This window comes from Dipodomys merriami, unplaced genomic scaffold, assembly GCF_024711535.1.
Source record: "Dipodomys merriami isolate MVZ:Mamm:240054 unplaced genomic scaffold, mDipMer1.0.p SCAF_9, whole genome shotgun sequence".
Lineage (NCBI taxonomy): Eukaryota > Metazoa > Chordata > Mammalia > Rodentia > Heteromyidae > Dipodomys > Dipodomys merriami.
Window position 1 is genome coordinate 34,312,498 of NW_027206512.1, and position 12,906 is coordinate 34,325,403.

General features: G+C 40.0%; 2 protein-coding genes across 5 annotated transcripts in view; one reads left to right on the forward strand and one right to left on the reverse strand.

The window, feature by feature from the left end:
- Aasdh (aminoadipate-semialdehyde dehydrogenase) overlaps positions 1-3,848 on the forward strand; it is a 43,446-nt gene extending 39,598 nt beyond the window's left edge. For 3 of the 4 annotated variants that reach the window (XM_070013191.1, XM_070013192.1, XM_070013193.1), the window contains exon 16: positions 3,425-3,848. In XM_070013191.1, coding sequence (XP_069869292.1) covers positions 3,425-3,814 — 390 coding nt within the window. In that variant the 3' untranslated portion in view covers positions 3,815-3,848. Of the gene's footprint in view, positions 1-2,366; positions 2,458-3,424 lie in introns of all 4 variants that reach the window. The other variant, XM_070013194.1, reaches the window with a different exon arrangement.
- Positions 3,849-7,444: 3,596 nt separating this feature from the next.
- Cracd (capping protein inhibiting regulator of actin dynamics) overlaps positions 7,445-12,906 on the reverse strand; it is a 194,470-nt gene continuing 189,008 nt past the window's right edge. The window contains exons 11-13 of the mRNA XM_070012908.1: positions 12,184-12,346; positions 10,183-10,339; positions 7,445-9,643 (exon numbers count right to left, since the gene is read on the reverse strand). Coding sequence (XP_069869009.1) covers positions 9,622-9,643; positions 10,183-10,339; positions 12,184-12,346 — 342 coding nt within the window. The 3' untranslated portion in view covers positions 7,445-9,621. The remainder of the gene's footprint in view (positions 9,644-10,182; positions 10,340-12,183; positions 12,347-12,906) is intronic.

Genomic DNA, 12,906 nt, shown 5'->3' on the forward strand with positions numbered 1-12,906 from the left:
ATATCAAGTGCAATAGCTCCAATAGAAATTAGCTCACTGAGATGGGCGCCAGTAGTTCACGCCTGTAATCCTAGCTGCTACACAGGAGGCTGAGATCTGAGGATCATGGTTCAAAGCCAGCCCGGGCAGGAAAGTCCGTGAGACTCTTATCTTCAATAAACCACTAGAAAACCAGAAGTGGCACTGTGGATCAAGCGGTAGAGCCTAGCCGTGAGCTGAAGAGCTGAGGGACAGCACCCAAGCCCAGAGTTCAAGCCCTAAAACTAACCAAAAAAAAAGAAATTAGCTCACTGATGAATGGGGTTTGATCTGGATGTATCTTCTTCTATATTTACTCTATATTTATTTCCTTTATATTTATTTACTCTATATTTATTTCTATATTTACCATAAATGGGTTTACCCATTTATGTGGCTTTGTATGCTACTTCATTTATGATGAAATTTACTATGTTCACTTAATGTTTTTGTTTATAAGTTTGTGTATAGTCTCCTCTTTTGATTCCTGATAAGGAAGAAGTACATGCACTTTTTTTTCCACATTTTTTATTAGCTTATCTTAGTTGTATAATGGGAAATTTCATTGTGATTTTTTTTTTTTTGTCAGTTGTGAGCCTTGAATTCTGGGCCTGAGCTGCCCTTCAGCTCTTCAGCTCAAGACTAGCACTCTACCACTTGAGCTACGGCGCCACTTCTGGTTTTCTGGTGGTTTATTGGAGATAAGAGTTTCATGGACTTTCCTGTCTGGGCTGGCTTTGAATCGAGATCCTCAGATCTTAGCCTCCTGAGTAGGATTACAGGCATGAGCCACCGGCGCCAGCCTGTGATATTTTTATACTTGGATATAATGTACCCTGATCAAACTCACTCCCTTGAACATTCATTTTCTTTTACCCCCTCCATTCACCTGCCTCCTCCTGTCGATTACCCCCCCTCCCCTGCCAACAGTTTCTATCTTATTTTCTTGTCATCAGGGTTTTTTTTAAAGTATGTATTAATTGCACCAAGGGATTTCACCATGCTATTTCATGTATTACCTTTTAAAAATTATTATTATTAAGGTGATATACAGAGGGGTTATCATTTTGTAAGTCAGGTAGGAAGTCCATTTCTTTTGAGCAATGTCACCCTTCTTTCACTCTGTCCCAGTTTCTCCTCCCCATCCCTGCTTACAAGTTGTATAGTTCATTTTCAATACAGTGCCTACTAAGTACTACTTCTGCATTTTTTTCACCATTTGTCCTTCTATTTCTATGTCTTCACTTACCCTCTGAAAGACAGATAAAGAAGACAGAAAAAAAATGCAAAGAAACAAATAAAAAAAAACACCAAAAAGCAAAAACAGCCAATAGCCAATGTCTTCTTCACCAACAACAGAAAACAAAACAAAAACATATTGTTTCCAGTTCCTGGAATTCATTTTGATAAATATTATTGTCTATGTTCAGAGGCATTGCGCCTTTGGGTATTTTAGACTTGCAGCTAGTATATTTTAATCAGATGACTCTGTTGCTTTCTCCTTCCAACCTCCAATTGATTAACAGCAGCTTTCATTGAAATTCTTTGTGACAACTTCTCACAATATATTTATAATACGTTTTAAAATTGTTCATTCTCCATCTTTTTGTCCCTTTTATTTCACCTTTAGACAGTCCCATAATTAGAATCATGTTCTGTGTTTATATTTAAGAGTGTGTGTGTGTTTGGGGGAGAGGGAGGTATGTATGTCCTGTAGATCTAGCACTTTTTTTGATAGAAAAATAAAAGTGATTTTGTATTATAAGTTAGGAGTAGGATTGAGATTATAAATCTTACTTTGTGAATATCCTAGGCTTTTTTTCCCCCATTATACTACTACTGTGCATTTATAAATACTATCATAGACTTTTGTGGGTTTTTGTTTGCTCATCCTTATATTTTTTTTTTACTCAAAATAATTGGCAATCAAATCTTTCTGGAAGAAAATAGTGTATATATGCAGACATATGACTTGTAGCTTTAAAGTTCTAATTTAAATTATTTCATATATATTCTTCAGCCTTCTTTTTTTTTGGGGGGGGGGTCCGGTCGTGGGGCCTGAACTCTGGGCCTGGGCACTGTCCCTCAGCTCTTCAGCTCAAGACTAGCACTCTACCACTTGAGCCACAGCGCCACTTCTGGCTTTTTTCTTTTTGCTTATGTGGTGCTGAGGAATCAAACCCAGGGCCTCAGGCATGCAAGGCAAGCGCTCTACCACTGAGCCACCTTCCTAGCCCCAAGCCCCACTTCTTTTCATTACATTTGGACAAGAGAGAGATTCAATTCTTTTTTTTTTTTTGCCAGTCCTGTGGCTTGAACTCACTGTCCCTGTGCTTCTTTTGTTCAAGGCCAGCACTCTACCCCTTGAGTCACAGCTCTACTGGCTTTTTCTGTTTATGTGGTACTGAGGAATCAAACCCAGGGCTTCCTGCATGCTAGGCAAGTACTCTACCACTAAACCACATTCCCAGCCCAAGTTGCATTTCTTAATACAATTAATTAAAAGCAACATGGTTTTGTCTTTGAACTCAGTGTCTCTGAGCAGTACACCCCTTGACTGAGTCCAAAATTGGTTTTACTTCATAATATTATGCATAATTACCAATCTTGCACCCTTAGATTTTGTCCTATATTTTATCACTAGGACAGAAGTTGTGTATGAAGGTGATACTTTTTAAAAAGCCACTATTGCAATGGTACTCATTGGACACTATGTTAAAAGAATGAGCTATACAACTTGTGGGTGGGGATAGGAGGGAAAAACTGGGAGAGAGTAAGGGAAGGGATGACATTGTCCAAAAAGAAATGTCCTCTTTTTTTTTTTTTCTTTTTGGTTGGTTGTGGGGCTTGAACTCTGGCCTGGGTACTGTCCCTGAGCTCTTCAGCTCAAGGTGAGCACTCTACCACTTGAGCTACAGTGCCATTTCAGATTTTCAGGTGGTTTATTAGAGGTAAGAATTTCACAGACTTTCCTGCCTGGGCTGGCTTTGAACCGCAATCCTCAGATCTCAGCCTCCTGCATAACTAGGATTACAGGCATGAGCCACCAGCACCTGACAAGAAATGTTCTCTACCTGACTTATGTTAACTGTAACTCCTCCTTATATCACCTTTATGATAATAAAAAAATAAAAAGCCACTATTTTCTATATGCATAGTTACTAATTAGCCTAAATCTCTTTAAAAAGCCCTATAGGGTTTTAGTCTAAGATAGAGATAGGGACCCTTCTTTTGCAAAGGGCCATTTGAATATGTAGCATCATTCATGGTCCAGATAGGTACTAGGCCTAGGGCAACCAACAAGGCATATACAGGTCTGTCTCATCATGTTAGAGCAGGATGCTTCCCACCCCTACAGGTAACATTTTTGTGGTTAAATTAATTGTGCTTTTATTTCCCTTTATAGGTTTGGCAGTTCTCTGCTGGTGGACCAATCTTTTCATCCCCCTGTATCTCAGCATCAGAGCAAGAAGTATATTTTGGTTCCCATGATTGCTTTATCTACTGTTGTGACATGAGCGGCCACCTCCAGTGGAAACTTGAAACTACTTCAAGGGTATATGCAACCCCTTTTGCTTTCCATCACCCCAATCATAGCAGTGAGACATTTCTGGCAGCAGCATCAACTGATGGGAAACTCTGGATCTTGGAATCCCAGAGTGGGCAACTGCAAGGTGTATATGAACTTCCTGGAGAGGTGTTCTCTTCTCCTGTGGTGTGGGAATCAATGCTCATTATTGGGTGTAGAAATAATTATATTTATTGTCTGGATTTATTATATAACAATAAAAAATAATCAAGTCCTGATCCAATAAGTAGATGCTTGTGAGATGTTGAAAATATTTTATCATTATACAATATGTAGATAGTTTTACATTAAAGATTATATTTTGGCTAAGAAATTTTTGTACTACAATAGAGAAGAACCATATATACTTCCTATAGGAGTAGCCTAAGCTTTTAGACGGAGAGGGTAAAACACATCAGTATATTTAGCTTTTGCTTTAAATTATGTAAAGGATGCTGCTATGGTCTGAATGATCTCAAAACTCATGGGAGATTAATCCACATTATGAGGTGTCAAGAGAGTTTCAGAAACTTAATCTGATGTGATATGTGGAGGTGGGACCTTCAGGGTATTAAGTTAAATGACGTCACAAGGTAGGGCCCTAATCCAAAGGGACTATGGCTTTATTTGGAGTGGGTGTGTGCGCACGTGTGCGTACTGATCCTGGGGCTTGAACTCCGGGCCTGGATACTGTCCCTGAGCTTTAAAAAAAAAAAAATTATTGGGGCTGGGAAGGTGGCTCAGTGGTAGAGCGCTTGCCTTGCATGCCAGAGGCCCTGGGTTCGATTCCTCAGCACCACATACGCAAAAAGAAAAAAGCCGGAAGTGGCGCTGTGGCTCAAGTGGTAGAGTGCTAGCCTTGAGCTGAAGAGCTGAGGGACAGCGCCCAGGCCCAGAGTTCAGGCCCCACGACCGGACCCCCCCAAAAAAAAAATTATTGTAAAAATAATGTACAGAGGGGTTACAGTTACATAAGTCAGGTTATTGAGTACATTTCTTTTTGAACCGTGTCACCTCTTCCCACATTTTCTCCACTTTTCCCCTCCTGACTCCCTCCCTAATCCCTGAGATTTTTTTGCTCAAGGCTAGTGCACTACCACTTAAGCAATGGTTCCACTTCTGGCTTTCTTTTTGGTGTTTAATGGTAGGTAATAGACTTTCCTGCCAAGGCTGGCTTTCAACCATGGTCCTCAGATCACAGCCTCCTGAGTAGCTAGGATTACAGGCAGCCACCAGTGCCCAGCTTTTTTTTTTTTTAATTAATTTTTTTGTGTGTATGCTGACACTGGGTCTTGAGCTTGGTGCAGTGTGCTCTTGCTTAGATTTTTTTGCTCAAGACTGTCATTCTACCACTTATGCTATAAATCTACTTCTGGATTTTTGTGGTTAACTAGAGATAAGAATCTCATGGACTGTTCTGCTCCCATTGGCTTCAAAAACCTCAGTTCGTAGATCTTGGCCTCCATAGTAGTTAGGATCCCAAGCATGAGCTGCCAGCCCCTGACTGGGACTGTGGCTTTATAAGGAGAGAAGAGGTCTGGGAAGGTGGTAGAGCGCTTGCCTTGCATGCATGAAGCCCTGGATTTGATTCCTCAGTACCATATACACAAAAAAGCCAGAAGTGGCACTGTGGCTCAAGTGGCAGAGTGCTAGCCTTGAGCACAAGAAGCTCAGGGACAGTGCCCAGATCCTGAGTTCAAGCCCCAGGACTGCCCACCCCCCTCAAAAAAAAAAAGAAAAAGAAAGAGAGGAGAGACCACAGCTAGGAGCTTCTGCATTGCCCTGAACTGCCTTTGGGACTCTGGAGAGTCCCCAGCAGCAAAGTCATAACCAGAGGAGGCTACCTGAGCTTGGAACTTCTCAGCCTTCAGAACTGTAAGTCAAATAAACCTTTATTCTTTACAAATTACTCTGTGGTATATGGTTGTAAGGAACATCTGGCCTGATCTTTGTATGGTTTGTTTGTTTGTTTGTTTGTTTTTGCCATTCTTGGGGCTTGAACTCAGGGCCTAGACTCTGTCCCTGAGCTGCTTTTACTCAAGTCTAGTACCCTACCACTTGAGCCACAGTGCTACTACTGGCCTTTTCTGTTTATTTGGTACTGAGAAATTGAACCCAGGGCTTCTTGCTTGCTAGGCAAGCACTCTACCACTAAGCCATCTTCCCAGTCCAATATTGACAATTTTATATGGCCAGGAAATGATGTTATAAATAACCAAATGGACCTTTGGGGGGGAAAAAAGGTTCTCAAGCTACTGTAATCCTAGATACTCAGGAGGCTGAGATCTGAGGATCATAGTTCAAAGCCAGACCAGGCAGGAAAATCTGTGAGACTCATTTCCAATTAACCATCAGAAAACAGGAAGAGGCGCTGTGGCTCAAAAGTGGTAGAGCCCTAGCCTTCAGCAAAAGAGCTCAGGGATAGTCCCCAGGCCTGGAGTTCAAGCCCTATGACCAACCAAAAAAAAAAAAAAAAAGTTCCCTAGGCCTGATAGTTATTACAACAGAAAAATGGATAGCTGGTAAAACACTGTTTCTGAATTTGTAAGTAGGGATGTTTCTAGAACAGATTTGTATGAGTTTGATTTAGGACACTGAATAAGCCTGATTGACCAGTGAGTCAGTATGGATGGGCATTATCCAATCCAATGAAAGTTTAGGAGGAAAAATTCTCTTCTTAATCTGGAGAAACCAGATTTCCTACTCTTGGACAACAGAGTTCTTGGTTTGGGGCCTTTCAGACTCTGGGGCTTACACCAGCAGACGCTAGGTCTCCCTGCTTCTCAGGCCTGTGACTTACACATCATTGGCTTCCCTGATTCTGAGCGTTTGGACTTGAACCAAGTTGAAGTATCCATAGGCATTATTGGGTCTCCAGCTTGGAAACAGCAGATGGTGAAGCTTTTCAGTCTCCATAATCAGATGAGGATAAATCCTGTAATCTCACATATATCAAATGTTCCCTGTTGGTTTTCTAGAGAGCCTATGTTTGGCTACATATTTTATATAATAGTGTGCTTCCTCTCCTCCCCTTCCTTGTGTATATTCTATCAGTTATGTTTCTCTGGTGAACCATAGAACATTTAGGTTAATATGTGTATGTGTGGTGGGGGGTGTTATAAAAAAGACCCCAATGGGAATGAAAGGATCATAATAGACTTAGTGACTTAAAAGAACCAGTAATGTGACATACCATTTACTAACTTTAGTACCCTACCACTTGAGCCACAGTGCTACTACTGCAAAAGGCTAATTTATCAAATATGATTTTTTTATTTGGTGTGTATGTTGTTAAGGACTGAACTCACGGTTTACGCATGTTCAGTAAGTACTCTGCCTCTGAGATGTATTCCCAGCTCATTTGGTATTTTGGAATGAGCTAATAATGTAGAATAAAAGGCGTTTGCTGTACAATTTGGCATATTGTGATTTTAGGCATTCATTGTTCCTAGCTGTGTAACTCAAAACATCTTCACAGTTCTTCAGCCCACACTGGTAAAGACACAGCTGCTATTCTTTAAGCTCTAAATGCTCAGCTTGGGCTGCCATGTGGCTCAGTGGCAGTTGACTCCAAGCCAAATTGCCCACAAGTTCTCAGAGGAAGCTGGTGGTGGTGGTACCTGGCCCTCAGTGTAAGGAGGTTGTAGGCTAATTTCCAATTTAGGACTGAGATAAACATTTGCATTTGCCACTATTGACTATTTTTCCCCAAAATACATAGTGAAAAAATAAGTACTGTCTCATACCTTGTAATTTTTCTTGTTCACCAAAAGATAGATAAATTTGAGACTGCTTGTAGAACATCACCAAAGTTGAAAAAACTATAAAGGAAATTCCATTAATGCCAAAGGTCTTGTTGGTATTTTTTATTGAAAGATCTTTCCCTTCATTTATGGACATTTTACACTCAGAAATCTCAAATAATATTGGAATCACACTAAAGTGTTTTCATTAAGTCTCTACTTAATTTTTATTGTTGGTAAAAATATTACAAGACACTTGTAGCTAGTGTTTCTGCTTTAAAATAAGCAAACTAAACATCACAAGAAGAGACAATGAATACATACTATACATTTGCAGATAACTTGCTAAAAATGATAGCTTAACAGTAATTATTTTCTGTATTGGAAACAATTGCACTTGAAAAATTAAAAAAGTAAACAAAAAACTCTCTAGTCATATATATATATATATATATATATATGACTATATATATACATATAACTATGAACAAGCTTAATCATCTATAACCTTGCCAGGAAAAACAAATTTAAATTAAAAAAAAAGCTTATGTATTTAACATAGCAATCATTCATTTTAAAAAGTCTTGAAGTTTTTATATGTTTTTACAGAATTTCCCCATACATAGTTTGTTGCTCAGAAAAGACTGCAACACAACTAAAGCAAAATAACACTTCATTGGTATTTAGTGCAAATTTGGGATGATTTGTAAATGAAATGTTAAACATATGCCCTTCAGAGGTTGTTAGCATAGGTAGTGACTGCCCTTCCCTCAGTAGACTCTTCTTTAAAGACTTCGGTGAGATGTTATGAACTGAGGCATTTTTCCTATTTGGTATGGGCTCAGTGGTGTTTGTGCTAGGAGAGGGTTCATTCGTCTACCATTCTTGGTGAATGATCTTCTTTCCCCATTTGTTCCCTGCCAAAACTGTAACAGTCCAAAGCTGATAGGATAGAAAGAAAAGTCAACTTGGAAGAATTACTGTAGTACTATACTTCCAGGGCTTTAGGTTGAAAGATGTGTATTAAAAAGTGTTATATTAGTGAGGAAATCATTGAACTAAGAAATGCTTACATATAAGATTCGAAGTGAACATCAGTGAACATCATGGAAAACGTGCAGTAGAATATTAATTGCTTCCAGTAGCAATAGAAAAGTTACACTGATTCTTAACATTGTCTGACAATCCAGTATATATAGTATTAAATCCAACTTGTAAGAATACATCTACCCACTTGACCACACATGCCAGCTACTACAGTGAAGCTGAGCCATTTTTCCTAGAAAGAAAATGGTTTATAAGGTAAACAGCTTTGCTGATATTCTTTAAGGTAAATGATAGAATAACAGCACATTGCATATTGAGTAAGCATAAAGGAAAGTAATTGTGGATACTATAAAATGTTATAATAGGAGAGGATAAAGGACGTAATCCCCCCTACACTAGACAAAGAATTCACATCTATATTTAGGAATAAGAATCTTAAGAGTGACGGCAATGCCATGAAATGTAAAGGTAGTGTCAGCAGTATGTGGTTGAGGGATTGCTGGTATGTCTATGTTTCCAGTAGAGCAAATTTAGGGAAATAAAAGTTTAAAAAAAGAAAAAAGATGTGGCTTTGAAACTGCCAGGTCCCTTCTTTGTGTATGATAATAACAAGGCCACTTAGACTCTGAGATATTTTGTAAAGGTAGCAAGGTGAATGCTCTAAATTGTAAGTGCTACTGAACATTCAACTCTAAATATGAATGGTTCGATTACAGCAAAGGAAAAACCCCATTCTTTAAGGAGTCCTTAGTACAAAGGCTCTAAATCTTCCTGTTAGCTTTCCCTAAAGACCAAAGGGAATTTTTAGACCCATATAAAGTTGATAGCTGGTTTGGACGATGGTTGTGTTTTCCTGTCTCATTTTGCTGCTTTGGATGAATGAGCCTCCCCATCAGTCTGATTACACTAGAGTCAGTGTAGCTGAAGGTTTTTAACCTTTATAATAGATTAGAATTCTTTGAAGAGTTTTTGCTAGAATACATTCCCCACAACGTCCTCACAGGATCTGGGTGCCTCCTGGACATCTGAAGACCCACTATACTAAATGGGAGATCCTCAGAGATAGAATATGCACCTTCTTCTCTGATATGTAATTTATTCACCATAGCAAATAAAAATGTTCCTTAGAAGCCAACTAGGCTGAATGTCCCCCATGTCCTTAGGGAAGTACCAGTAATGGGGACTCACATTGTCTTGATCACCGTGTACCCCACAGTGTGGGAGAGGAGTAGACCTCTCTTCTGGTTACAGCTTCAGGGTGGGGAAACTGATGAAAACAAAACATAGGCACAGATGTTTTCCCTGTTCTTGCATTCAGGAGAATGGACATTCTTGTTTTATCTATATACAATTCTTTCACCATTACTGTAGAAAGGGTAGAATATGCAAACATGGTAGAGCAAATGTTTTGGACAGAAGAAATCAAGTGTAGAGAATCAAAAGCACATCATGGAGATTGGCAAAAGCATATGTTCTGGATGGTGTGTGCGTGTGTGAGGGCCATGGAATGGACGTGGCAGGCTCTCCTGAGGAATCTTGGTTTGAAGATTTTGCTTCTTGAGGTCCCTTGGACAGAAGGAACCATCTCTTGAGAACTAGGGGGAGCTCAAGGCACCATGACCCAGGGTTGTGCAAATACACTCTTTACAATGAACACCACCAGTTCAGTTCCTAAACATTATTTTAGAGCCTATAAAACATGCGTCTTTTCCCTAGCTTGGTTCTTTACTCATATAAAAAATAAATAAAAAGGGCAAGAGAGGAGCCAATAATTGGTAATAGGAATAAGTAAGAATCACTCTTTACTTAATAATCTGTGGACAGTCGCTCCAAGCCTTTGCTTTTCTTTTGGCCAAAGCCAGCCAGGCTGGTTCTGTGGACACAGGGGCAGCATCTGGGGTGGAGAACCTCTTGGTGACTTCTTTTACCAGTGGTGCTGGTGGAGCTGAATCTGAGATCTCCACTGGATTCATTTTGAAGGAAAAGGAGAAGGACATGAGGACCACACTTAATTAACAGAATTGTATGTGCTTATTGTATACAACATGATTTGACAATATATACCTATCTAGAGAGAGACATATTCAGAAAGAAAAATAGAGCCTCCTTATTTACACACAGGTGCCTGCATGATAAGCAAGAACCTAAAGGCAAATTTTGGAATTCTGGTATACAGCCAGTCAATTATAAAGACAAAGATAGAGCCTTCAGTGTGGATCTGTCAAGCTAGTGAGATTATCAGCTCCCTCCACCTGAGCCCCACCCATCTCCCCAATCTCATGACTTAACAGTCTTGGCTAGCAATTCCTTTGCATCATACTACTTTCTATATTAGAGTGTAGGTTTCTGTGAAAGGCTGTGTGAGGGCAGAGGGCTCACATCTCTTCTTGGGGTCACACATGCACATATGCTTCTTGAACTGAGGAAACACTGATTGACTGAGATGACACATCTCAGAACAATGGGTTGTTTTGTTATGATGGGGCTGTTCTGAGTTGCAATAGCCCTTTCAATACTTCCAATCAGGCAGAGAAAGGTATGACCTCTTCAACTCTGTAACTTTCACTTTAGTTTCCCTCCTCATTCTGACACTTAAAACTCTTAAATTCCTGTAAGATCAAATGAAATAATGCCCACAGAAGTTACAGTAATATAAAATATAACATGTGTACCCCCAGTAGTAACTATGTCTTTTTTCCCCATATCTATATGTCACATGATTTCATTATTCTTTTCTCTATTCTATGTGCACCCATTTACCCATCTACTTTCTACCACAATTTGAGGTAGCACAAGACCCTCATCAGATATAGCTGCCTAAATCTTGAACTTCCTAGTATCCTGATATGTAAGCTAAAGTACAACTCCTATCTTTATAGATTACCCAGGCTGAGGTATCCTATTTCAACAGTAGCAGTGGACTTAGACTGATGCTCTCTGGAGAATAGTTTGGTGAGCAAGGAAACAGGTGTCCCATTAACCCTTAATAGGGGTCTTGTTCAGATCCATCCAGCCTCAAAGCAATTTGTAATAAGGAAGCAGTTGGAAATTATTGGATCATTTTATTCTTTTAACAGAATAAAGTATTTTTAAATGTTTGCTTTATGTGATACTATCAAAATCTGAGATTGTCAATCAAGGACACAGTACTACGAACTTTACCGTGTAAAGTCACAGACTATCAGAAACTTGCTATGTGAAATCCTATCAGTAGTCACTTTTACCCGGAGCATCTGAGCCCCGTGGGTCCAGAACACAGAAGTAGCTTCCACTTGCAACACAAATGCAGAACCCCAGGTAGGAGGTTTCACCCAGCATTGTGGACCCTGAGTCTATTCAGCTTAGACTTGCTGTCAACTCTCTTCGTCCAACTTGCTTTGGTGTGAGCCTATCAAAATGCTGCTCCATTTAAACTGTATTTAAACTGTATACTACCACCACTCAAATCCTATTAGGCTCTTATCTCTTCCTTTAAAGTTTTTCTGGTAGATTTTCTTGCTGCAACAAGTTAATAAAATTGTCAGACTACAGGCTCATACTGACTCGTTAAATGTTCCCTAATTTAGTGAGCCAGTTGATGTCACACTGCTAGCTTCAAATCAGCATGGAGGAAGTGTTTACATCTTGGCACATGGAAAATGATACAAATCAGTGTTCTTCCTCTCCCGCAGGGAGCTGATATAGGGTTCCTAATAGTCTTTATCCAATGGGCTTTACCAGTGTCAAAGTTTCTGTGCTCCATGATGCCTAAGGGTGTGCTACTTACAACACAGTAGAAAAGTAAGTAGAAATGGATCTGCTCTCTACCTGTCACTGACGTGGGAAGAGTGTTGGCTTTCTTCAGCTGCTCTCTGCGCTGGAGCCTGGACACTGCAGTCTCGGGCTTCTTCTCTTCTGGCTGAGCAGTGGACTTGTGCAGGGAACCTGCTCTGCTGACACTGCTGCTTCCAGGCTGTGAGCTGACACTCACCTGGCAGGGCAGAGATAGGGAAAGCATGTTTTTAACCTATGACATGGAAAGATTTGACGTTGCATACTTCAGCACTTCCACCTACCAACTTTGACCTAGGGGAGCTGGACTGCACTTGTAAGCACTGTCTGCGCAAGCCCAGCCTCCAACAACAAAGCACCTGAGTGTCATGTGCCCAGGAGGAAAGGGTACCTTCAGGCTACAGAACCAAGCTCCTGGTTACCTTTTCTGCTCAAATCACCTCCTGTTTATGTTTCTTATTACAATACTTGCCCTTCATCTGAAGACATATTCAGTGACCCCAGGGGATACCTAAAACCAGGGACAGCACTGACTTACATACACCCCTTATCCTTAGACTTTAGCAGCATCAGCTGAGGACATTTTTTCTTTCCTGATTAAGTCATCAACTTTTTATCTTTACATGGCAAGGAAATACTTTACAACTTCTTTTTGGCAATTTGAATGCATCTGAATTGCACCTTGGGACCATTCTTACGGGGCTGCAGTATTGCCAGTATATGTAATAACCAAGATGGCGATCAAGTGACAAAGGTGAA